The sequence below is a fragment of the Bos indicus x Bos taurus genome, chromosome 29 (assembly GCF_003369695.1).
Source record: "Bos indicus x Bos taurus breed Angus x Brahman F1 hybrid chromosome 29, Bos_hybrid_MaternalHap_v2.0, whole genome shotgun sequence".
Lineage (NCBI taxonomy): Eukaryota > Metazoa > Chordata > Mammalia > Artiodactyla > Bovidae > Bos > Bos indicus x Bos taurus.
In genome coordinates, this window is record NC_040104.1 from 941966 (window position 1) to 965354 (window position 23389).

At 63.8% G+C, this 23389-nt stretch overlaps 1 protein-coding gene across 1 annotated transcript in view; it reads left to right on the forward strand.

Moving 5' to 3' along the window:
* MUC5B (mucin 5B, oligomeric mucus/gel-forming) overlaps positions 1 to 23389 on the forward strand; it is a 43852-nt gene that overhangs the window by 10873 nt on the left and 9590 nt on the right. The window contains exons 20-49 of the mRNA XM_027532951.1: positions 229 to 281; positions 389 to 489; positions 595 to 746; positions 1059 to 1197; positions 1275 to 1388; positions 2212 to 2391; positions 2777 to 3016; positions 3896 to 4052; positions 4343 to 4471; positions 4659 to 4806; positions 4895 to 4938; positions 5014 to 5211; positions 5441 to 6654; positions 7195 to 15177; positions 15450 to 15633; positions 15743 to 15882; positions 16098 to 16258; positions 16314 to 16474; positions 16985 to 17122; positions 17201 to 17340; positions 17701 to 19989; positions 20472 to 20547; positions 20873 to 21064; positions 21251 to 21496; positions 21683 to 21766; positions 21845 to 21984; positions 22038 to 22167; positions 22547 to 22686; positions 23010 to 23170; positions 23226 to 23370. Of these exons, the coding sequence (XP_027388752.1) occupies positions 229 to 281; positions 389 to 489; positions 595 to 746; positions 1059 to 1197; positions 1275 to 1388; positions 2212 to 2391; positions 2777 to 3016; positions 3896 to 4052; positions 4343 to 4471; positions 4659 to 4806; positions 4895 to 4938; positions 5014 to 5211; positions 5441 to 6654; positions 7195 to 15177; positions 15450 to 15633; positions 15743 to 15882; positions 16098 to 16258; positions 16314 to 16474; positions 16985 to 17122; positions 17201 to 17340; positions 17701 to 19989; positions 20472 to 20547; positions 20873 to 21064; positions 21251 to 21496; positions 21683 to 21766; positions 21845 to 21984; positions 22038 to 22167; positions 22547 to 22686; positions 23010 to 23170; positions 23226 to 23370 (15379 nt within the window). The remainder of the gene's footprint in view (positions 1 to 228; positions 282 to 388; positions 490 to 594; positions 747 to 1058; positions 1198 to 1274; positions 1389 to 2211; positions 2392 to 2776; positions 3017 to 3895; positions 4053 to 4342; positions 4472 to 4658; positions 4807 to 4894; positions 4939 to 5013; positions 5212 to 5440; positions 6655 to 7194; positions 15178 to 15449; positions 15634 to 15742; positions 15883 to 16097; positions 16259 to 16313; positions 16475 to 16984; positions 17123 to 17200; positions 17341 to 17700; positions 19990 to 20471; positions 20548 to 20872; positions 21065 to 21250; positions 21497 to 21682; positions 21767 to 21844; positions 21985 to 22037; positions 22168 to 22546; positions 22687 to 23009; positions 23171 to 23225; positions 23371 to 23389) is intronic.

The following is a 23389-nucleotide window of genomic DNA, read 5'->3' on the forward strand; positions in this document are numbered from 1 at the left end:
GGCCTACCCGCTTCCCTGCCGCACCCCACCCCTACCCTCGCCCGCGTCCAGGGCCCTTCCTGGAGCCTCCACTCACTCACCCAGTGCCTTCGGGTGGGGGGTGGGGTCCTCATCACAGCCCCGTAGAAGGTGCCCGCCCCCCTCATGACAAGGCCTGGGGCCCGGCCGGGGTCTGGGTAGGGGCAGTGGGGCAGCAGCCCAGACTGCCCCCACCCCCGTCTCTCGTAGCTCGTGTGTGAGCGGGAGGCTGAGCTGTCTGGGGGCCACGGAGCAGAGCACAGGTGCGGCCTCCCCTGGACCTCTGCCCCTGGGGCCCCGTGCTCCCCCCATGACCGAGGGGAGGGCTCCGGCTGGCTGGGAGGCCCTCCCAGCATGGCTGTCTCCACAGGGTGCGTGGCCCCTATGGTGTTCCTCGACTGCAGCAACGCCTCTGCGGACGCGCCGGGGGCCGAGTGCGTGCGAAGCTGCCACACCCTGGACGTGGACTGTGTGAGTCGGCTGGAAGGGCGTGGCTGTGCTGCCCGGGGGCCCGGGTGGGCGGCGTCCCTGAGCCGGGGGCAGAGGAACCACTGACGGACACCCGCCTGTCTGCAGTTCAGCACTCACTGTGTATCGGGCTGTGTCTGCCCCGTGGGGCTGCTGTCCGACGGGAGCGGAGGCTGCGTGGCCGAGGAGGACTGCCCTTGTATGCACAACGAGGCCGCCTACAAGCCCGGGGAGGTCATCAAGGTCGACTGTAACACCTGGTGTGTGGAGGGGCCACGGAGGGCGGTGCGGGCCAACGGCACAGGGAGAGCTGGCCCCGGGCGGTCTGCTCTTCCCTGGACCAAGCCCAGGGCCTGGCCTCCTCTGCCCAGCAGATGGCAGGGCCAGTTAAAGCCGCCCCCATGACTGCCTGCACCCCGGCACTGAGCGTTGAGGGTGGGCCAGGGTGTGGGGTGTGGGACTCCCTGCTTTGTGAACCCCTGGAGCCCTGGGGGGGCAGCACCGCCTCCTGCTTTATGGAAGAGGGGCTGGATCCACGTCCTTGTCACGGCACCGCCTCTCCTTGCCCGCAGCACCTGCAGGGGCCGCAGGTGGGAGTGCAGCGACCGGCCCTGCCTGGGCACCTGTGTGGCCTATGGGGACGGTCACTTCCTCACCTTCGACGGTGAGCGCTATGGCTTCGAGGGGAGCTGCGAGTACACGCTGGCCCAGGTACGCAGCCCCTCCCTGCCCAGGGCCGTGATGCCGGCGCTGGGGCCGTGACCACAACCCTCTTCTCCCCGCCCCAGGACTACTGTGTGGGCAGTGACACCGCCAACGGGACCTTCCGCATCGTCACCGAGAACGTGCCCTGCGGGACCACGGGCGTCACCTGCTCCAAGGCCATCAAGATCTTCCTGGGGGTGAGGGAGCCTGGGCGCCGCCCCCTCCCTCTGCAGTCCTGTCCGAGCCCCCGCAGGGGCCTCGGGCCTCCAGACAACAGCCCAGGGTCCTGACACCCAGGAGAGTCGCTCTCTCCTGGGTCTGGGCCTCCCTCCAGAGGCTCCAGGGGAGGGTCCTTCCTGCCTCGTCTAGCTTCTGGGGCTCCTAGCCTGTGGCTGCGTCCCCCCAGTCTCTGCCCTGAGCTCACGTGGCCTGTTCTCTGTGTCCTTCCCCCATCCTGTTCCTGGGTCTGGGCCCTCCCTAAATCCAGGATGGTCTCATCTGCAGACCCTTCACTTCATCCCATCTAAGACCCTTTGCCCAAATCAGGGCACACTTGTGGATTCTGGGGCTTAGAACTCGACGCGTCTTTTGGGGGGCCTCCATTCAGCCCACCACACCTGGGGATGACCCCTTCTAGCAGAGGGAGGTCGGGGTTCACAGCACAGAGTGCAGCTGCTGGCTGGAGGCAGTTCCCACCTGCTCCGAGGTGGGAAGGGGTGTGAGGAAGCAGGGGTCCGAGGGGGCTGAGAGGGGGCCACATGCTCTCCTGCTGCCCCCTGTGCTCTGCGCTCCCCCCACCACTGACGGCCCCCAAGCTCCCCCTCGGCCTCTGCTGCCCCTCAGCCTCTCACCTCAAGCTTGAGGATAATGCCGGGAGGCTGGCTCACTCCTAATGCGAGCCCCATGCCTCATGACCCCAAGCACCCTGGTGCCCGCCTGGGCCACGTTGGGGAGGGGGCTCTGGCCCAGAGCTGGGCCCTCAGCTCCCTGCAGGCAGCGCCTCCCCATGCCTCTCTGCAGAGCTACGAGCTGATCCTGCACGAGGGCACCCACAGGGTGCTGCAGAGGGGGCCGGGCGGAGACCTGCCCTACAGGGTCCGGTACATGGGCGTCTACCTGACCGTGGAGACCCATGGCGGCGTGGTCGTGTCCTGGGACCGGAAGACTAGCGTGATCATCCGGCTGCGCCATGAATACAAGGTGGGGGCTGCAGTCTGCAGGACCCCCGGGCGGGCGCAGAGCTCTCCCTCCTAGAGCAGGCCCAGCAGTGTGGTCTGGCAGCTGACGGACTGCTGGGGGCTGGGAGCGGGGGCCAGGCACACTCCCAGTTCCCAAGGGGCTGTGTCAGTCCTGGGGGGAAGGTGCTCTTGGCTCCCTGGTCCCTGCACGCAGCGGCTCCATGCCCACTGGGCTAAGGCTCTGTGGGCGAGGCAGGCACCTGCCCACTGCAGGACCCCGAGTGCCCCCGCCTTCCCGAAAGCTTGCTGAGTGCTGCCTGAGGAGTGGGTGCCCTGCAGCCGTACCTTCGGGCCAGGCTCTGTGTCTCCCCCGGCGCTGCCCCACATGCCCTGTGCTGTCCCTGCAGGGGAGGGTCTGCGGGCTGTGCGGGAACTTTGACGACAACGCCCTCAACGACTTCACCACGCGGAGCCAGTCTGTGGCGAGCGACGTGCTGGAGTTTGGCAACAGCTGGAAATTCTCCCCGTCGTGCCCGGACGCTCTGGCCCCCAGGGACCCCTGCACCACCAACCCGTACCGCAGGTCGTGGGCCCAGAAACAGTGCAGCATCATCAACAGCGCCACCTTCAGCGCCTGCCGTTCTCAGGTGAGCAGGGTCGGGGTGGGACCTGCGTCTGGCCCGAGCTGGCCCTCTGAGGACGGCCTTGACCCCGACCGTTGTGCAGGGCACACTGTGTGGCCCTCCCCCGGGGCACTGCCGGCATCCCCAGCCCTGCCCCACGTTCCCTGACCACACTCAGCCTCACCCCCTGGAAGCGGGGCTGCAGGCTTCCCGGGCCCCAAGGGTCATCTCCTGTCCTCCTGCACATTCCCCGAGCTGCCCAGCCCCAACACGGACAAAGCTCAGGGCGCCTCCAGTCCAGCCCGGTCGCCTGAGAGCAGAGAATCGTGATGGCCTCGGGCCCTTCCCCACAGCCCTTCCTGCCACTTAGGGACCGCAGGGCACAGTCGCTGACATGGATCTCGGGACCCGGACTGTGCACGGTGATGAGCAGGCAGCCGGTGGGACTGGTCTGCCCTGAGGCTGGCTGGCCTGTGTGAGGCCCTGAGGTCCTCCTGGATCACAGCCACCCCACACCCCCCCACCCCCGCCAGTGCCCTGCCCATTCGATCAGAAAATCCTTTGTGAAGTGACACAGCGGGCTCTGACTCAGATGGCACTGTCCATGGTGGCAAATGCAAGACTCGGGCCCCCTGGGTTCTGCTGCCTGGGAGGGAAGACCGGGGCAGGGCACCCCTGGCCCTGCGGAGACAGGACAGGTCACAGCAGGGTCACGGGGGGGCTGGCCTGCAGCTAAGTGAGGCAACCGAGCAGAGGCAAGGGAAGGGTGGCGGGGTGAGGCCAGAGAGGCAACAGGAGGCCCGAGGCGGCTGCTCAGACGGCAGTGCAGCTTGCTCGTGGGCAGCCGGCCGTCCAGGGGCTGCGGTTGGCGCCTCTCGCTGAGCAGCCCCCGCCCTGCCCCAGGTCGACCCCACCAGGTACTACGAGGCCTGCGTGAGCGACGCCTGCGCCTGCGACTCAGGGGGCGACTGCGAGTGTTTCTGCACGGCCGTGGCCGCCTACGCCCAGGCCTGCCACGAAGCGGGCGTGTGCGTGTCCTGGCGGACCCCGGACGTCTGCCGTGAGTTGGGCTGTCCCTGGGGGTGAGAGGAGGTGCAGCTGCAGCCGCTCGGGGGCCTGGCGGGCATGTGTGCACACACAAGGACATGCGTGTACTACATGTGTGTGTGCGTGCTCTTGTGTGCAAAAACCAGACAGACACATTGCCCCCAAAGGGGAAGGCTCCCTGGGGGCCAGTTTTGAGGGCAGGGATGAGAAGGAAGCCTGGAACCCAGTGGGTGCAGCCTGAGATGCCTCCTTTGTGGGAGGGTGAGCTGGCAGGCACCTGCAACCTCTCTCCCCCTCGCTCAGCTCTGTTCTGCGACTACTACAACCCACACGGGCAGTGCGAGTGGCACTACCAGCCCTGCGGCGCGCCCTGTCTGAAGACCTGCCGGAACCCCAGTGGGCTTTGCCTGATGGACCTGCCAGGCCTGGAAGGTGAGGACAGGCTTCTATGGGGAGGCCACACCTCGTCACCCCAGGACAGCACACAGGCGAGGGGGCCAGGGGCTCCTGCCGCCCCATGTCCGCCCCTGGGACAGGGAGGCAGAGACGGCGGTGCAGCAACCGCACACGACGCCTGGCTCGAGACGTGAGTCTTCTCCCCGCCCTGCGTCCACCCCAGGCTGCTACCCGAAGTGCCCGTCCAGCAAGCCATTCTTCAACGAGGACCAGATGGAGTGTGTGGCCCAGTGCAGTGGCTGCTACGACGGAGATGGGAACTACTACGATGCTGGCACGAGGGTTCCCAGCACGGAGAACTGTCAGAGCTGGTGAGCCAGTGCGGGTGCTGGGCGGGGCCAGGTGGGCACACTGAGGCCTGTGCCCTGCTGGCTTAGCTCTTCTCTCTCCCTCCCCCAGTGACTGCACCTCCAGCGGCCTCCAGTGCACTCACAGCCCCGAGGGTAAGGGGGACCCGGTTGGTTTGGGGGCCTAGGAGCTGGGGGCTCAGACTGAGCCCTGTACTTGTCCGTCTTTAGCCTGTACGTGCACCTACGAGGGCAGGACCTATGCCTATGGGGATGTCATCTACAACACGACCGATGGGCTGGGCGCCTGCCTGATCGCCATCTGCAGAGACAATGGGACCATCGTCCGGAGGGCCGTGGAGTGCCCCGGAACCCTGTTTAAAACGCCCTTCACCTTCACCAGCACCGCAGCTCCGCCCTCCACCACGGGTGAGCCTGGCGGGCACACCACTGGCTCTGCCTTACCGCTGGGGCCCTGGGCCCTGCCAGCGGTCTGGGTTCTGAGGGAGGGCCCAGGAAGCCCCTGGCACAGGTGTCCTGGGTGCAAAGGATGGTCCGGGGCCACCCTGGGGCCAGGGGACATGAGTCACCCCTCCTCTGGGTGTGGCTGGCAAGGATGCAGAGGAGGCTGATGGGGACCCCTGCCCTCTGCCCACAGGCTTGGTCCCCACCCCGTCCACTGTGTGTGTGCGGAAGGTCTGCCACTGGTCCGACTGGTATGACGGAGGCCATCCAGAGCCAGGCATGAGCGGGGGAGATTTTGAAACATTCGAGAACCTGAGGCAGAGGGGCTACCAGGTCTGCCTGGCCCCCGTGGACATTGAGTGCCAGGCGCAGCTACTCCCAGGCATACCCCTGGAGACGCTGGGCCAGAAGGTGGAGTGCAGCCGGGACAAGGGCTTGACTTGCTTCAACAGTGAGCAGAGCCCCCCACTCTGTCTCAACTACAAGCTGAGGGTCCTCTGCTGCGACTATGTGCCCTGTGGCACCAGCCAGCCTCCATCCTCCCAGACCACGCCCACCACAGGAACCACCCACCCAACCACGGCAGTGACCACCTCGCAGTCCCCATCCACCAAGCTGACCACAAACACGACCCCAGAGGGCAGCAGCTCTGTGTTCCCGGCCACCACCACCTGTGAGCCTCACTGTCACTGGACAGAGTGGTTTGACGTGGACTACCCCAAGTATGAGGAGGGTGGTGGAGACTTCGAGACCTATGAGAAGATCAGGGGTGCAGGTGGGGCTGTGTGCAAGCAGCCTCAAGAGATAGAGTGTGAGGCTGAGAACTACCCTGGCCTGACACCAGAGCAGGTGGGCCAGCGAGTGCACTGTGACATCCGCTTGGGCCTGGTCTGCAGGAACGACGAGCAACTGGGCCTGTTCAAGATGTGCTACAACTACAGGATGCGTGTGCTGTGCTGTGAGTACAACCACTGCACGCTGCCCACGGCCACCACGTCCCCCACGGCCACGGCCACCGCCTCCACAGCCACTGCTGGCACTGCTACCACTGCTGCAGTGCCCACGACCACCACTGCTACAGTGCCCACGGCCACCACCTCCACAGCCACTATTACAGTGCCCGCAGCCACCACTTCCACAGCCACTGCCACAGTGCCCACAGCCACCACAGCTACAGTGCCCACAGCCACAGTGCCCACAGCCACCACAGCTGCAGTGCCCACAGCCACAGTGCCCACAGCCACCACAGCTACAGTGCCCACAGCCACAGTGCCCACAGCCACCACAGCTGCAGTGCCCACGGCCACTGCCTCCACAGCCACTGCTGCCACTGCTACCACTGCCACAGTGCCCATGACCACCTCCTCCATAGCCACTGCCACCACTGCCACTGCCCGCACTCCTACAGTGCCCACGGCCACCACCACTGTTACAGTGCCCACGGCCACCACAGTGACAGTGCCCTCGGCCACCACCACTGCCACCATCTCTACAGCTGCCACCTCCAATGCCACAGCTCCCACTGCCGCGGTTGTCACTGCTACAGTGCCCACTGCCGCCATCTCCACTGGCACAGTCCCCACTGCCTCTGCTGCCTCCAGCACCACCTCCACTGCTGTGCCAACACCCACACAGACCAGAACACAGACGGGGAGCACAGTGGTTACCGGGTCCCCTGCCAGCAGTGCCACACCAGTGCCTGCCCTTTCCACGCGACTCATGACCCGAGTGACGGCCTTGAGTCCAGGCCAGACAGGCACACACCCCACATCTCCACCAGGATCCACAGGGTCCACCTCCCCGGGGACAGCCACGTCGGTCCTCCCGACTCAGAAAACCTCCCAGGGGCCCACCTCGGTGTCGGCAACGACTCAAACCTCCACAGCTTGGCCGCCAACAGAAACAGCACTGAGTACAACACGCACCCCATCCACCCAGCACCCCGAGACCAGCACCCCAGCCCCCACTACGGCCACCACTGGGGCCACCACCAGCCAGGGCACGACCAGCTGTCAACCCAAGTGCAAGTGGACAGAGTGGTTTGATGTGGACTACCCCAAGTACGAGGAGGGCGGAGGAGACTTCGAGACCTATGAGAAGATCAGGGGTGCGGGTGGGGCCGTGTGCAAGCAGCCCCAGGAGATAGAGTGTGAGGCTGAGAACTACCCTGGCCTGACACCGGAGCAGGTGGGCCAGCGAGTGCACTGCGATGTCCACTTCGGCCTGGTCTGCAGGAACGACGAGCAACTGGGCCTGTTCAAGATGTGCTACAACTACAGGATGCGTGTGCTGTGCTGTGAGTACAACCACTGCACGCTGCCCACGGCCACCACATCCCCCACGGCCACGGCCACCGCCTCCACAGCCACTGCTGCCACAGCTACAGTGCCCACGGCCACCACGGCCACCACCACCACAGCTACAGTGCCCACAGCAACCACGGCCACAGTGCCCACGGCCACCACCTCCACAGCCACTACTACAGTGCCGATAGCCACCACCACCACTGCCACAGTGCCCACTGAGAATGCCACCACTGTGACAGTGTCCATTGCCACCCCCTCCACAGCCCCTGGCACCACTACCACCGCCCCCACTGCTACAGTGCCCACGGCCACCACTGCTACAGTGCCCACAGCTACTACTGCCACAGTGCCCACTGCCACTGCCATGAGTGCTACAGTGCCCAGTGCCACCACTGCCGCAGTGCCCACAACCACCGCCTCCATAGCCACTGCCACCACTGTCACTGCCCCCACATCTACAGTGCCCACAGCAACCACTGCGACAGTGCCTACTGTGACTGCCACCACTGAGACAGTGTCCACGGCCACCGCCTCCACAGCCACTGCTGCCACTGCTACCACTACTGGCACTGCCACCACAGCTACAGTGCCCACGGCTACTACAGCCACAGTGCCCATGGCCACCACCTCCACAGCCACTGCCACAGTGCCCACAGCCACCACAGCTACAGTGCCCACAGCCACCACTGCCACAGTGCCCACGGAAACCACCACCACAGCCACAGTGCCCACAGCCACCACGGCCACCACCACCACAGCTACAGTGCCCAGGGCCACCACTGCTACGGTGCCCATGGCTGCCACCACCACAGCCATAGTGCCCAGAGCCACTACGGCCACTGCCACCACAACTACAGTGCCCACGGCCACCACCTCCACAGCCACTGCTGTTACTGCTACAACTGCCACAGTGCCCACGGCCACCACCACCACTGCCACCATCTCTACAGCTGCCACCTCCAATGCCACAGCTCCCACTGCCGCGGTTGTCACTGCTACAGTGCCCACTGCGGCCATCTCCACTGGCACAGTCCCCACTGCCTCTGCTGCCTCCAGCACCACCTCCACTGCTGTGCCAACACCCACACAGACCAGAACACAGACGGGGAGCACAGTGGTTACCGGGTCCCCTGCCAGCAGTGCCACACCAGTGCCTGCCCTTTCCACGCGAGTCACGACCCGAGTGACGGCCTCCAGTCCAGGCCACACAGGCACACACCCCACATCTCCGCCAGGATCCACAGGGTCCACCTCCCCGGGGACAGCCACGTCAGTCCTCCCAACTCGGAAAACCTCCCAGGGGCCCACCTCGGTGTTGGCAACAACTCAAACCTCCACAGCTTGGCCGCCAACAAAAACAGCACTGAGCACAACATACACCCGATCCACCCAGCACCCCGAGACCAGCACCCCAGCCCCCACTACGGCCACCATTGGGGCCACCACCAGCCAGGGCATGACCAGCTGTCAACCCAAGTGCAAGTGGACAGTGTGGTTTGACGTGGACTACCCCAAGTATGAGGAGGGCGGAGGAGACTTCGAGACCTATGAGAAGATCAGGGGTGCGGGTGGGGCCGTGTGCAAGCAGCCTCAAGAGATAGAGTGTGAGGCTGAGAACTACCCTGGCCTGACACCGGAGCAGGTGGGCCAGCGAGTGCACTGCGACATCCACTTGGGCCTGGTCTGCAGGAACGACGAGCAACTGGGCCTGTTCAAGATGTGCTACAACTACAGGATGCGTGTGCTGTGCTGTGAGTACAACCACTGCACGCTGCCCACGGCCACCACGTCCCCCACGGCCACGGCCACTGCCTCCACAGCCACTGCTGGCACTGCTACCACTGCTGCAGTGCCCACGACCACCACTGCTACAGTGCCCACGGCCACCACCTCCACAGCCACTATTACAGTGCCCGCAGCCACCACTTCCACAGCCACTGCCACAGTGCCCACAGCCACCACAGCTGCAGTGCCCACAGCCACCACTGCCACAGTGCCCACGGAAACCACCACCACAGCCACAGTGCCCACAGCCACCACGGCCACCACCACCACAGCTACAGTGCCCAGGGCCACCACTGCTACGGTGCCCATGGCTGCCACCACCACAGCCATAGTGCCCAGAGCCACTACGGCCACTGCCACCACAACTACAGTGCCCACGGCCACCACCTCCACAGCCACTGCTGTTACTGCTACAACTGCCACAGTGCCCACGGCCACCACCACCACTGCCACCATCTCTACAGCTGCCACCTCCAATGCCACAGCTCCCACTGCCGCGGTTGTCACTGCTACAGTGCCCACTGCGGCCATCTCCACTGGCACAGTCCCCACTGCCTCTGCTGCCTCCAGCACCACCTCCACTGCTGTGCCAACACCCACACAGACCAGAACACAGACGGGGAGCACAGTGGTTACCGGGTCCCCTGCCAGCAGTGCCACACCAGTGCCTGCCCTTTCCACGCGAGTCACGACCCGAGTGACGGCCTCCAGTCCAGGCCACACAGGCACACACCCCACATCTCCGCCAGGATCCACAGGGTCCACCTCCCCGGGGACAGCCACGTCAGTCCTCCCAACTCGGAAAACCTCCCAGGGGCCCACCTCGGTGTTGGCAACAACTCAAACCTCCACAGCTTGGCCGCCAACAAAAACAGCACTGAGCACAACATACACCCGATCCACCCAGCACCCCGAGACCAGCACCCCAGCCCCCACTACGGCCACCATTGGGGCCACCACCAGCCAGGGCATGACCAGCTGTCAACCCAAGTGCAAGTGGACAGTGTGGTTTGACGTGGACTACCCCAAGTATGAGGAGGGCGGAGGAGACTTCGAGACCTATGAGAAGATCAGGGGTGCGGGTGGGGCCGTGTGCAAGCAGCCTCAAGAGATAGAGTGTGAGGCTGAGAACTACCCTGGCCTGACACCGGAGCAGGTGGGCCAGCGAGTGCACTGCGACATCCACTTGGGCCTGGTCTGCAGGAACGACGAGCAACTGGGCCTGTTCAAGATGTGCTACAACTACAGGATGCGTGTGCTGTGCTGTGAGTACAACCACTGCACGCTGCCCACGGCCACCACATCCCCCACGGCCACGGCCACCGCCTCCACAGCCACTGCTGGCACAGCTACAGTGCCCACGGCCACCACGGCCACCACCACCACAGCTACAGTGCCCACGGCCACCACTGCCACAGTGCCCACGGCCACCCCAGCCACCACCACCTCAGCTACAGTGCCCACAGCAACCACTGCCACCATAGCTACAGTGCCCACGGCCACTACAACTACAGTGCCCATGGCCACCACAGCTACAGTGCCCACATCCACCACTGCCACAGTGCCCACGGCCACCACCACCACAGCTACAGTGCCCACGGCCACCACTGCCACAGTGCCCACGGCCACCACAGCCACCACCACCACAGCTACAGTGCCCACAGCAACCATAGCTACAGTGCCCACGGCCACTGCCACCACAGCTACAGTGCCCACGGCCACCACAGCCACCACCACCACAGCTACAGTGCCCACAGCAACCACGGCTACAGTGCCCATGGCCACCTCCTCCACAGCCACTACTACAGTTCCCATGGCCACCACTTACACAGCCACTGCTGGCACTGCTACCACTGCTGAAGTGCCCATGGCCACCACCACCACAGCTATAGTGCCCACGGCCACCACTGCCGCAGTGCCCACGGCTACCACCACCACTGCCACAGTGCCCACAGCCACCACCACCATAGCTACAGTGCCCACAGCCACCACAGCCACCACCAGCACAGCTACAGTGCCCACAGCCACCAGTGCTACAGTGCCCACGGCCACCACAGCGTCAGTGCCCATGGCCACCACAGCAACAGTGCCCTCGGCCACCACCTCTACTGCCACCATCTCTATAGCTGCCACCTCCAATGCCACAGCTCCCACTGCTGCGGTTGTCACTGCTACAGTGCCCACTGCCGCCATCTCCACTGGCACAGTCCCCACTGCCTCTGCTGCCTCCAGCACCACCTCCACTGCTGTGCCAACACCCACACAGACCAGAACACAGACGGGGAGCACAGTGGTTACCGGGTCCCCTGCCAGCAGTGCCACACCAGTGCCTGCCCTTTCCACGCGACTCACGACCCGAGTGACGGCCTTGAGTCCAGGCCAGACAGGCACACACCCCACATCTCTGCCAGGATCCACAGGGTCCACCTCCCCGGGGACAGCCACGTCGGTCCTCCTGACTCAGAAAACCTCCCAGGGGCCCACCTCGGTGTTGGCAACAACTCAAACCTCCACAGCTCGGCTGCCAACAGAAATAGCACTGAGCACAACATACACCCGATCCACCCAGCACCCCGAGACCAGCACCCCAGCCCCCACTACGGCCACCACTGGGGCCACCACCAGCCAGGGCACGACCAGCTGTCAACCCAAGTGCAAGTGGACAGAGTGGTTTGATGTGGACTTCCCCACCTCAGGGGTTATGGGTGGAGACATAGAGACCTACGACAATATCCGAGCTGCAGGTGGCAAAATGTGCCAGGACCCAGAGAAGATTGAATGCCGGGCAGAGAACTACCCTGAAGTCAGCATCGACCAGATCGGGCAGGTGCTCAACTGCAGCCTGGAAACAGGGTTGGTGTGCAGGAACGAGGACCAGAGAGGGCCTTTCACCATGTGCTTCAACTACAACATCCGTGTTTACTGCTGTGATGATGTCCGACACTGCCCCACCACAGCCACCCCAGGCCTCCGGTCCACTTCCCTGCCCCCTGGCAGCTCCACAGCAACAGGGCCATGGCCCCCAACCTCCACCACGACCTGGCCCCCATTCTCTTCCTCCAAAGTCCTGCCCATGACCCCGAAGCCAACTTTGACTGGTGCCCCCTCCACAGTCACTGTGGTGACTTCCCACATTCTTGAGTCCACCTCTGTGACCAACCTGCCCCCCAGCCCAGTGATGCCCACTACCAGGGCCACCACCCACACCCAATTCCTGCCACCCACAACCTCCAAGGGCATGACACAAATCACAGAGCTCCCCACCAGGCCCTCTGAGACCACGACCAGACCCCCAGTCACCACACTCAGCACAGGCCAGGCTACCTCCCACACAGGGGTGGGCACCAGCACCTCCCTATCCCCTCCGGGGCCTGAGCCCAGCACCTCCTCACTGGGCACTACCCTGGGCCCCACCACCACCACCACCTCTATGGCCACTTTGTCCTCCCCAAAGACCCACACCTCTGGGACCACCTTGGTCCCCACGTCCCCAGGGACTGAGTCCACCACCTGTGAACGTCGGTGTGCCTGGACAGACTGGATGGACAAGAGCTACCCAATGCCAGGGGCTTATGGGGGGGACTATGAGACCTATGCTAACATCCAGGCAGCCGGTGGGGCTATCTGTGAGCAGCCTCTGAAGCTGGAGTGTCGGGCTGAGGAGCTGCCGGACATCCCCCTGCCGGACCTGGGCCAGGTAGTACTGTGCCAGCTAGAGGTGGGCCTGGTGTGCCGGAACCAGGACCAGAGTGGCCAGATGTGCTTGAACTACCAGATCCGCTTGCTCTGCTGTGACAAGAGCTACTGCCCCAGCACGGCCATCACCACCTCCACCCCCACCAGTGAGACAGGACTGTCCTCCACAGTGACCACAGGGAGGGTCTCCATCCCCACGAGTGTGACAGGACCTTCCTCCACGGTGACCACTGAGAGGGTTTCCACCCCGATGAGTTTGCCAGGACCCTCCTCCATGGTGACCTCAGGGGTGGTCTCCACAACCACAAGTGTGACGGGACCCTCCTCCAAGGCGATCACGAAGAGGGTCTCCACCCGCACCAGTGTGACTGGGCCCTCCTCCATGGTGACCACCAAGAGGACCTCCACTTCCACCAGTGTGACAGGACCCTCCTCCACAGCGACCACAGAGAGGGTCTCCACCCCCACGAGTGTGCCAGGACCCACCTCCACGGTGACCACCGAGAGGGTGTCCACCCCAACAAGTGTGCCAGGACCCTCCTCCACGGTGACCACCGAGAGGGTGTCCACCCCCACGAGTGTGCCAGGACCCTCCTCCACAGTGATCACTGAGAGGGTCTCCACCGCCACCAGTGTGACGGGTCCCTCCTCCATAGCGACCACCGAGAGGGTCTACACCCCAACAAGCGTGCCAGGATCCTCCTCCAGAGTGACCTCAGCAGCAGTCTCCACCTCCACCAGTGTGACAGGACCCTCCTCCATGGTGACCACTGAGAGGACCTCCACCCCCACGAGTGTGACAGGACCTTCCTCCACAGCGACCACTGAGAAGGTCTCCAGCCCCACGAGTGTGACTGGACCCTCTTCCACAGCGACCACTGAGAGGACCTCCACCCCCACCAGTGTGACAGGTCCGTCCTCCACAGCAACCACGGAGAGGGTCTCTACCCCCACGAGTGTGACAGGACCCTCCTCCACAGTGACCACGGAGAGGACATCCACCCCCACCAGTGTGACAGGACCTTCCTCCACAGCGACCACCGAGAGGACCTCCACCCCCACAAGTGTGACTGGACCCTCCTCCACAGCGACCACTGAGAGGGTTTCCACCCCCACCAGTGTGCCAGGATCCTCCTCTACCGTGACCACGGAGAGAACCTCCACCCACACCAGTGTCACAGAACCATCTTCCACGGTGACCATGGAGAGGACCTCCACCCCCACCAGTGTGACAGGTCCCTCCTCCACAGCGACGACGGAGAAGGTCTCCACCCCCACCAGTGTGACAGGACCTTCCTCCACAGCGACCACTGAGAAGGTCTCCAGCCCCACGAGTGTGACTGGACCCTCTTCCACAGCGACCACTGAGAGGACCTCCACCCCCACCAGTGTGACAGGACCTTCCTCCACAGCGACCACTGAGAAGGTCTCCACCCCCACGAGTGTGACTGGACCCTTTTCCACAGCGACCACTGAGAGGACCTCCACCCCCACCAGTGTGACAGGACCTTCCTCCACAGTGACCACAGAGGGGGTCTCCACCCCCACGAGTGTGACTGAACCCTCTTCCACAGCGACCACTGAGAGGACCTCCACCCCCACCAGTGTGACAGGTCCGTCCTCCACAGCAACCACGGAGAGGGTCTCTACCCCCACGAGTGTGACAGGACCCTCCTCCACAGTGACCACGGAGAGGACATCCACCCCCACCAGTGTGACAGGACCTTCCTCCACAGCGACCACCGAGAGGACCTCCACCCCCACGAGTGTGACTGGACCCTCCTCCACAGCGACCACTGAGAGGGTCTCCACCCCCACCAGTGTGCCAGGATCCTCCTCTACCGTGACCACGGAGAGAACCTCCACCCACACCAGTGTCACAGGACCATCTTCCACGGTGACCATGGAGAGGACCTCCACCCCCACCAGTGTGACAGGTCCCTCCTCCACAGCGACCACGGAGAAGGTCTCCACCCCCACCAGTGTGACAGGACTCTCCTCCACAGTGACTACAGAGGGGGTCTCCACCCCCACGAGTGTGACTAGACCCTCTTCCACAGCGACCACTGAGAGGACCTCCACCCCCACGAGTGTGACAGGACCTTCCTCCACAGTGACCACAGAGGGGGTCTCCACCCCCACGAGTGTGACTGGACCCTCTTCCACAGCGACCACTGAGAGGACCTCCACCCCCACCAGTGTGACAGGACCTTCCTCCACAGCGACCACTGAGAGGGTCTCCACCCCCACGAGTGTGACTGGACCCTCTTCCACAGCGACCACTGAGAGGACCTCCACCCCCACGAGTGTGACAGGACCTTCCTCCACAGTGACCACAGAGGGGGTCTCCACCCCCACGAGTGTGACAGGACCCTCTTCCACAGCGACCACTGAGAGGACCTCTACCCCCACCAGTGTGACTGGGCCCTCCTCCATGGTGACCACCAAGAGGACCTCCACTTCCACCAGTGTGACAGGACCCTCCTCCACAGCGACCACAGAGAGGGTCTCCACCCCCACGAGTGTGCCAGGACCCACCTCCACGGTGACCACCGAGAGGGTGTCCACCCCAACAAGTGTGCCAGGACCCTCCTCCACGGTGACCACCGAGAGGGTGTCCACCCCCACGAGTGTGCCAGGACCCTCCTCCACAGTGATCACTGAGAGGGTCTCCACCGCCACCAGTGTGACGGGTCCCTCCTCCATAGCGACCACCGAGAGGGTCTACACCCCAACAAGCGTGCCAGGATCCTCCTCCAGAGTGACCTCAGCAGCAGTCTCCACCTCCACCAGTGTGACAGGACCTTCCTCCATGGTGACCACTGAGAGGACCTCCACCCCCACGAGTGTGACAGGACCTTCCTCCACAGCGACCACTGAGAAGGTCTCCAGCCCCACGAGTGTGACTGGACCCTCTTCCACAGCGACCACTGAGAGGACCTCCACCCCCACCAGTGTGACAGGACCTTCCTCCACAGCGACCACAGAGGGGGTCTCCACCCCCACGAGTGTGACTGGACCCTCTTCCACAGCGACCACTGAGAGGACCTCCACCCCCACCAGTGTGACAGGTCCGTCCTCCACAGCAACCACGGAGAGGGTCTCTACCCCCACGAGTGTGACAGGACCCTCCTCCACAGTGACCACGGAGAGGACATCCACCCCCACCAGTGTGACAGGACCTTCCTCCACAGCGACCACCGAGAGGACCTCCACCCCCACGAGTGTGACTGGACCCTCCTCCACAGCGACCACTGAGAGGGTCTCCACCCCCACCAGTGTGCCAGGATCCTCCTCTACCGTGACCACGGAGAGAACCTCCACCCACACCAGTGTCACAGGACCATCTTCCACGGTGACCATGGAGAGGACCTCCACCCCCACCAGTGTGACAGGTCCCTCCTCCACAGCGACCACGGAGAAGGTCTCCACCCCCACCAGTGTGACAGGACTCTCCTCCACAGTGACTACAGAGGGGGTCTCCACCCCCACGAGTGTGACTAGACCCTCTTCCACAGCGACCACTGAGAGGACCTCCACCCCCACGAGTGTGACAGGACCTTCCTCCACAGTGACCACAGAGGGGGTCTCCACCCCCACGAGTGTGACTGGACCCTCTTCCACAGCGACCACTGAGAGGACCTCCACCCCCACCAGTGTGACAGGACCTTCCTCCACAGCGACCACTGAGAGGGTCTCCACCCCCACGAGTGTGACTGGACCCTCTTCCACAGCGACCACTGAGAGGACCTCCACCCCCACCAGTGTGACAGGACCTTCCTCCACAGTGACCACAGAGGGGGTCTCCACCCCCACGAGTGTGACAGGACCCTCTTCCACAGCGACAACTGAGAGGACCTCCACCCCCACCAGTGTGACTGGGCCCTCCTCCATGGTGACCACCAAGAGGACCTCCACTTCCACCAGTGTGACAGGACCCTCCTCCACAGCGACCACAGAGAGGGTCTCCACCCCCACGAGTGTGCCAGGACCCACCTCCACGGTGACCACCGAGAGGGTGTCCACCCCAACAAGTGTGCCAGGACCCTCCTCCACGGTGACCACCGAGAGGGTGTCCACCCCCACGAGTGTGCCAGGACCCTCCTCCACAGTGATCACTGAGAGGGTCTCCACCGCCACCAGTGTGACGGGTCCCTCCTCCATAGCGACCACCGAGAGGGTCTACACCCCAACAAGCGTGCCAGGATCCTCCTCCAGAGTGACCTCAGCAGCAGTCTCCACCTCCACCAGTGTGATAGGACCCTCCTCCATGGTGACCACTGAGAGGACCTCCACCCCCACGAGTGTGACAGGACCTTCCTCCACAGTGACCATACAGGGGGTCTCCACCCCCACGAGTGTGACTGGACCCTCTTCCACAGTGACCACTGAGAGGACCTCCACCCCCACCAGTGTGACAGGACCTTCCTCCACAGCGACCACTGAGAAGGTCTCCACCCCCACGAGTGTGACTGGACCCTTTTCCACAGCGACCACTGAGAGGACCTCCACCCCCACCAGTGTGACAGGACCTTCCTCCACAGTGACCACAGAGGGGGTCTCCACCCCCACGAGTGTGACTGGACCCTCTTCCACAGCGACCACTGAGAGGACCTCCACCCCCACGAGTGTGACAGGACCTTCCTCCACAGTGACCACAGAGGGGGTCTCCACCCCCACGAGTGTGACAGGACCCTCTTCCACAGCGACCACTGAGAGGACCTCCACCCCCACGAGTGTGACAGGTCCGTCCTCCACAGCAACCACGGAGAGGGTCTCTACCCCCACGAGTGTGACAGGACCCTCCTCCACAGCGACCACTGAGAGGACCTCCACCCCCACAAGTGTGATGGGACCCTCCTCCATGGTGACCACCGAGAGGGTCTCCACCCCCATGAGTGTGCCAGGACCCTCCTCCACCGTGACCACTGAGAGGGTGTCCACCCCAACGAGTGTGCCAGAACCCTCCTCCACAGTGACCACTGAGAGGTTCTCCACCCCCACGAGTGTGACTGGACCCTCTTCCACAGCGACCACTGAGAGGACCTCCACCCCCACGAGTGTGACAGGACCTTCCTCCACAGTGACCACAGAGGGGGTCTCCACCCCCACGAGTGTGACAGGACCCTCTTCCACAGCGACCACTGAGAGGACCTCCACCCCCACCAGTGTGACGGGTCCCTCTTCCATAGCGACCACTGAGAGGGTCTACACCCCAACAAGCATGCCAGGACCCTCCTCCACGGTGACCTCAGCAGCAGTCTCCACCTCCACCAGTGTGACAGGACCCTCCTCCATGGTGACCACCGAGAGGACCTCCACCCGCACCAGTGTGACAGGTCCCTCCTCCACAGCAACCACGGAGAGGGTCTCTACCCCCACGAGTGTGACAGGACCCTCCTCCATGGTGACCACTGAGAGGACCTCCACCCCCACGAGTGTCCCAGGACCCTCCTCCACAGCAACCACCGAGAGGACCTCCACCCCCACGAGTGTGACTGGACCCTCCTCCACAGCGACCACTGAGAGGGTCTCCACCCCCACCAGTGTGCCAGGATCCTCCTCTACCGCGACCACGGAGAGAACCTCCACCCACACCAGAGTCACAGTACCCTCTTCCACGGTGACCATGGAGAGGACCTCCACCTCCACCAGTGTCACAGGACCCTCTTCCACGGTGACCACGGAGAAGGTCTCCACTCCCACCAGTGTGACAGGTCCTTCCTCCACAGTGACCACAGAGGGGGTCTCCACCCCCACGAGTGTGACTGGACCCTCTTCCACAGCGACCACTGAGAGGACCTCCACCCCCACCAGTGTGACAGGATCTTCCTCCACAGCGACCACTGAGAGGGTCTCCACCCCCACAAGTGTGATGGGACCCTCCTCCACGGTGACCACCGAGAGGGTCTCCACCCCCACAAGTGTGCCAGGACCCTCCTCCACGGTGACCACCGAGAGGGTGTCCACCCCCACGAGTGTGCCAGGACCCTCCTCCCCAGTGATCACTGAGAGGGTCTCCACCCCCACCAGTGTGACGGGTCCCTCCTCCATAGCGACCACCGAGAGGGTCTACACCCCAACAAGCGTGCCAGGATCCTCCTCCAGAGTGACCTCAGCAGCAGTCTCCACCTCCACCAGTGTGACAGGACCCTCCTCCATGGTGACCACTGAGAGGACCTCCACCCCCACGAGTGTGACAGGACCTTCCTCCACAGTGACCACAGAGGGGGTCTCCACCCCCACGAGTGTGACTGGACCCTCTTCCACAGCGACCACTGAGAGGACCTCCACCCCCACCAGTGTGACAGGACCTTCCTCCACAGCGACCACTGAGAGGGTCTCCACCCCCATGAGTGTGACTGGACCCTCTTCCACAGCGACCACTGAGAGGACCTCCACCCCCACCAGTGTGACAGGACCTTCCTCCACAGTGACCACAGAGGGGGTCTCCACCCCCACGAGTGTGACTGGACCCTCTTCCACAGCGACCACTGAGAGGACCTCCACCCCCACCAGTGTGACAGGTCCGTCCTCCACAGCAACCACGGAGAGGGTCTCTACCCCCACGAGTGTGACAGGACCCTCCTCCACAGTGACCACGGAGAGGACATCCACCCCCACCAGTGTGACAGGACCTTCCTCCACAGCGACCACCGAGAGGACCTCCACCCCCACAAGTGTGACTGGACCCTCCTCCACAGCGACCACTGAGAGGGTTTCCACCCCCACCAGTGTGCCAGGATCCTCCTCTACCGTGACCACGGAGAGAACCTCCACCCACACCAGTGTCACAGAACCATCTTCCACGGTGACCATGGAGAGGACCTCCACCCCCACCAGTGTGACAGGTCCCTCCTCCACAGCGACGACGGAGAAGGTCTCCACCCCCACCAGTGTGACAGGACCTTCCTCCACAGTGACCACAGAGGGGGTCTCCACCCCCACGAGTGTGACTGGACCCTCTTCCACAGCGACCACTGAGAGGACCTCCACCCCCACCAGTGTGACAGGACCTTCCTCCACAGTGACCACAGAGGGGGTCTCCACCCCCACGAGTGTGACTGGACCCTCTTCCACAGCGACCACTGAGAGGACCTCCACCCCCACCAGTGTGACAGGACCTTCCTCCACAGTGACCACAGAGGGGGTCTCCACCCCCACGAGTGTGACTGGACCCTCTTCCACAGCGACCACTGAGAGGGTCTCCACTCCCACCAGTGTGCCAGGATCCTCCTTTACCGCAACCACGGAGAGAACCTCCACCCACACCAGTGTCACAGGACCCTCTTACACGGTGACCATGGAGAAGGTCTCCACCCCCACCAGTGTGACAGGACCTTCCTCCACAGTGACCACAGAGGGGGTCTCCACCCCCACGAGTGTGACTGGACCCTCTTCCACAGTGATCACTGAGAGGACCTCCACTCCCACCAGTGTGCCAGGATCCTCCTTTACCGCAACCACGGAGAGAACCTCCACCCACACCAGTGTCACAGGACCCTCTTCCACGGTGACCATGGAGAAGGTCTCCACCCCCACCAGTGTGACAGGACCTTCCTCCACAGTGACCACAGAGGGTGTCTCCACCCCCACGAGTGTGACTGGACCCTCTTCCACAGCGACCACTGAGAGGACCTCCACCCCCACCAGTGTGACAGGACCTTCCTCCACAGTGACCACAGAGGGTGTCTCCACCCCCACGAGTGTGACTGGACCCTCTTCCACAGCGACCACTGAGAGGACCTCCACCCCCACGAGTGTGACAGGACCTTCCTCCACAGTGACCACAGAGGGGGTCTCCACACCCATGAGTGTGACTGGACCCTCCTCCACAGCGACCACTGAGAGGGTCTCCACCCCCACCAGTGTGCCAGGATCCTCCTCTACCGTGACCACGGAGAGAACCTCCACCCACACCAGTGTCACAGGACCATCTTCCACGGTGACCATGGAGAGGACCTCCACCCCCACCAGTGTGACAGGTCCCTCCTCCACAGCGACCACGGAGAAGGTCTCCACCCCCACCAGTGTGACTGGACCCTCTTCCACAGCGACCACTGAGAGGACCTCCACCCCCACCAGTGTGACAGGACCTTCCTTCACAGTGACCACAGAGGGGGTCTCCACCCCCACGAGTGTGACTGGACCCTCTTCCACAGGGACCACTGAGAGGACCTCCACCCCCACGAGTGTGACAGGTCCGTCCTCCACAGCAACCACGGAGAGGGTCTCTACCCCCACGAGTGTGACAGGACCCTCCTCCACAGCGACCACTGAGAGGACCTCCACCCCCACAAGTGTGATGGGACCCTCCTCCATGGTGACCACCGAGAGGGTCTCCACCCCCATGAGTGTGCCAGGACCCTCCTCCACCGTGACCACTGAGAGGGTGTCCACCCCAACGAGTGTGCCAGAACCCTCCTCCACAGTGACCACTGAGAGGTTCTCCACCCCCACGAGTGTGACTGGACCCTCTTCCACAGCGACCACTGAGAGGACCTCCACCCCCACGAGTGTGACAGGACCTTCCTCCACAGTGACCACAGAGGGGGTCTCCACCCCCACGAGTGTGACAGGACCCTCTTCCACAGCGACCACTGAGAGGACCTCCACCCCCACCAGTGTGACGGGTCCCTCTTCCATAGCGACCACTGAGAGGGTCTACACCCCAACAAGCATGCCAGGACCCTCCTCCACGGTGACCTCAGCAGCAGTCTCCACCTCCACCAGTGTGACAGGACCCTCCTCCATGGTGTCCACCGAGAGGACCTCCACCCGCACCAGTGTGACAGGTCCCTCCTCCACAGCAACCACGGAGAGGGTCTCTACCCCCACGAGTGTGACAGGACCCTCCTCCATGGTGACCACTGAGAGGACCTCCACCCCCACGAGTGTCCCAGGACCCTCCTCCACAGCAACCACCGAGAGGACCTCCACCCCCACGAGTGTGACTGGACCCTCCTCCACAGCGACCACTGAGAGGGTCTCCACCCCCACCAGTGTGCCAGGATCCTCCTCTACCGCGACCACGGAGAGAACCTCCACCCACACCAGAGTCACAGTACCCTCTTCCACGGTGACCATGGAGAGGACCTCCACCTCCACCAGTGTCACAGGACCCTCTTCCACGGTGACCACGGAGAAGGTCTCCACTCCCACCAGTGTGACAGGACCTTCCTCCACAGTGACCACAGAGGGGGTCTCCACCCCCACGAGTGTGACTGGACCCTCTTCCACAGCGACCACTGAGAGGACCTCCACCCCCACCAGTGTGACAGGATCTTCCTCCACAGCGACCACTGAGAGGGTCTCCACCCCCACAAGTGTGATGGGACCCTCCTCCACGGTGACCACCGAGAGGGTCTCCACCCCCACAAGTGTGCCAGGACCCTCCTCCACGGTGACCACCGAGAGGGTGTCCACCCCCACGAGTGTGCCAGGACCCTCCTCCCCAGTGATCACTGAGAGGGTCTCCACCCCCACCAGTGTGACGGGTCCCTCCTCCATAGCGACCACCGAGAGGGTCTACACCCCAACAAGCGTGCCAGGATCCTCCTCCAGAGTGACCTCAGCAGCAGTCTCCACCTCCACCAGTGTGACAGGACCCTCCTCCATGGTGACCACTGAGAGGACCTCCACCCCCACGAGTGTGACAGGACCTTCCTCCACAGTGACCACAGAGGGGGTCTCCACCCCCACGAGTGTGACTGGACCCTCTTCCACAGCGACCACTGAGAGGACCTCCACCCCCACCAGTGTGACAGGACCTTCCTCCACAGCGACCACTGAGAGGGTCTCCACCCCCATGAGTGTGACTGGACCCTCTTCCACAGCGACCACTGAGAGGACCTCCACCCCCACCAGTGTGACAGGACCTTCCTCCACAGTGACCACAGAGGGGGTCTCCACCCCCACGAGTGTGACTGGACCCTCTTCCACAGCGACCACTGAGAGGACCTCCACCCCCACCAGTGTGACAGGTCCGTCCTCCACAGCAACCACGGAGAGGGTCTCTACCCCCACGAGTGTGACAGGACCCTCCTCCACAGTGACCACGGAGAGGACATCCACCCCCACCAGTGTGACAGGACCTTCCTCCACAGCGACCACCGAGAGGACCTCCACCCCCACAAGTGTGACTGGACCCTCCTCCACAGCGACCACTGAGAGGGTTTCCACCCCCACCAGTGTGCCAGGATCCTCCTCTACCGTGACCACGGAGAGAACCTCCACCCACACCAGTGTCACAGAACCATCTTCCACGGTGACCATGGAGAGGACCTCCACCCCCACCAGTGTGACAGGTCCCTCCTCCACAGCGACGACGGAGAAGGTCTCCACCCCCACCAGTG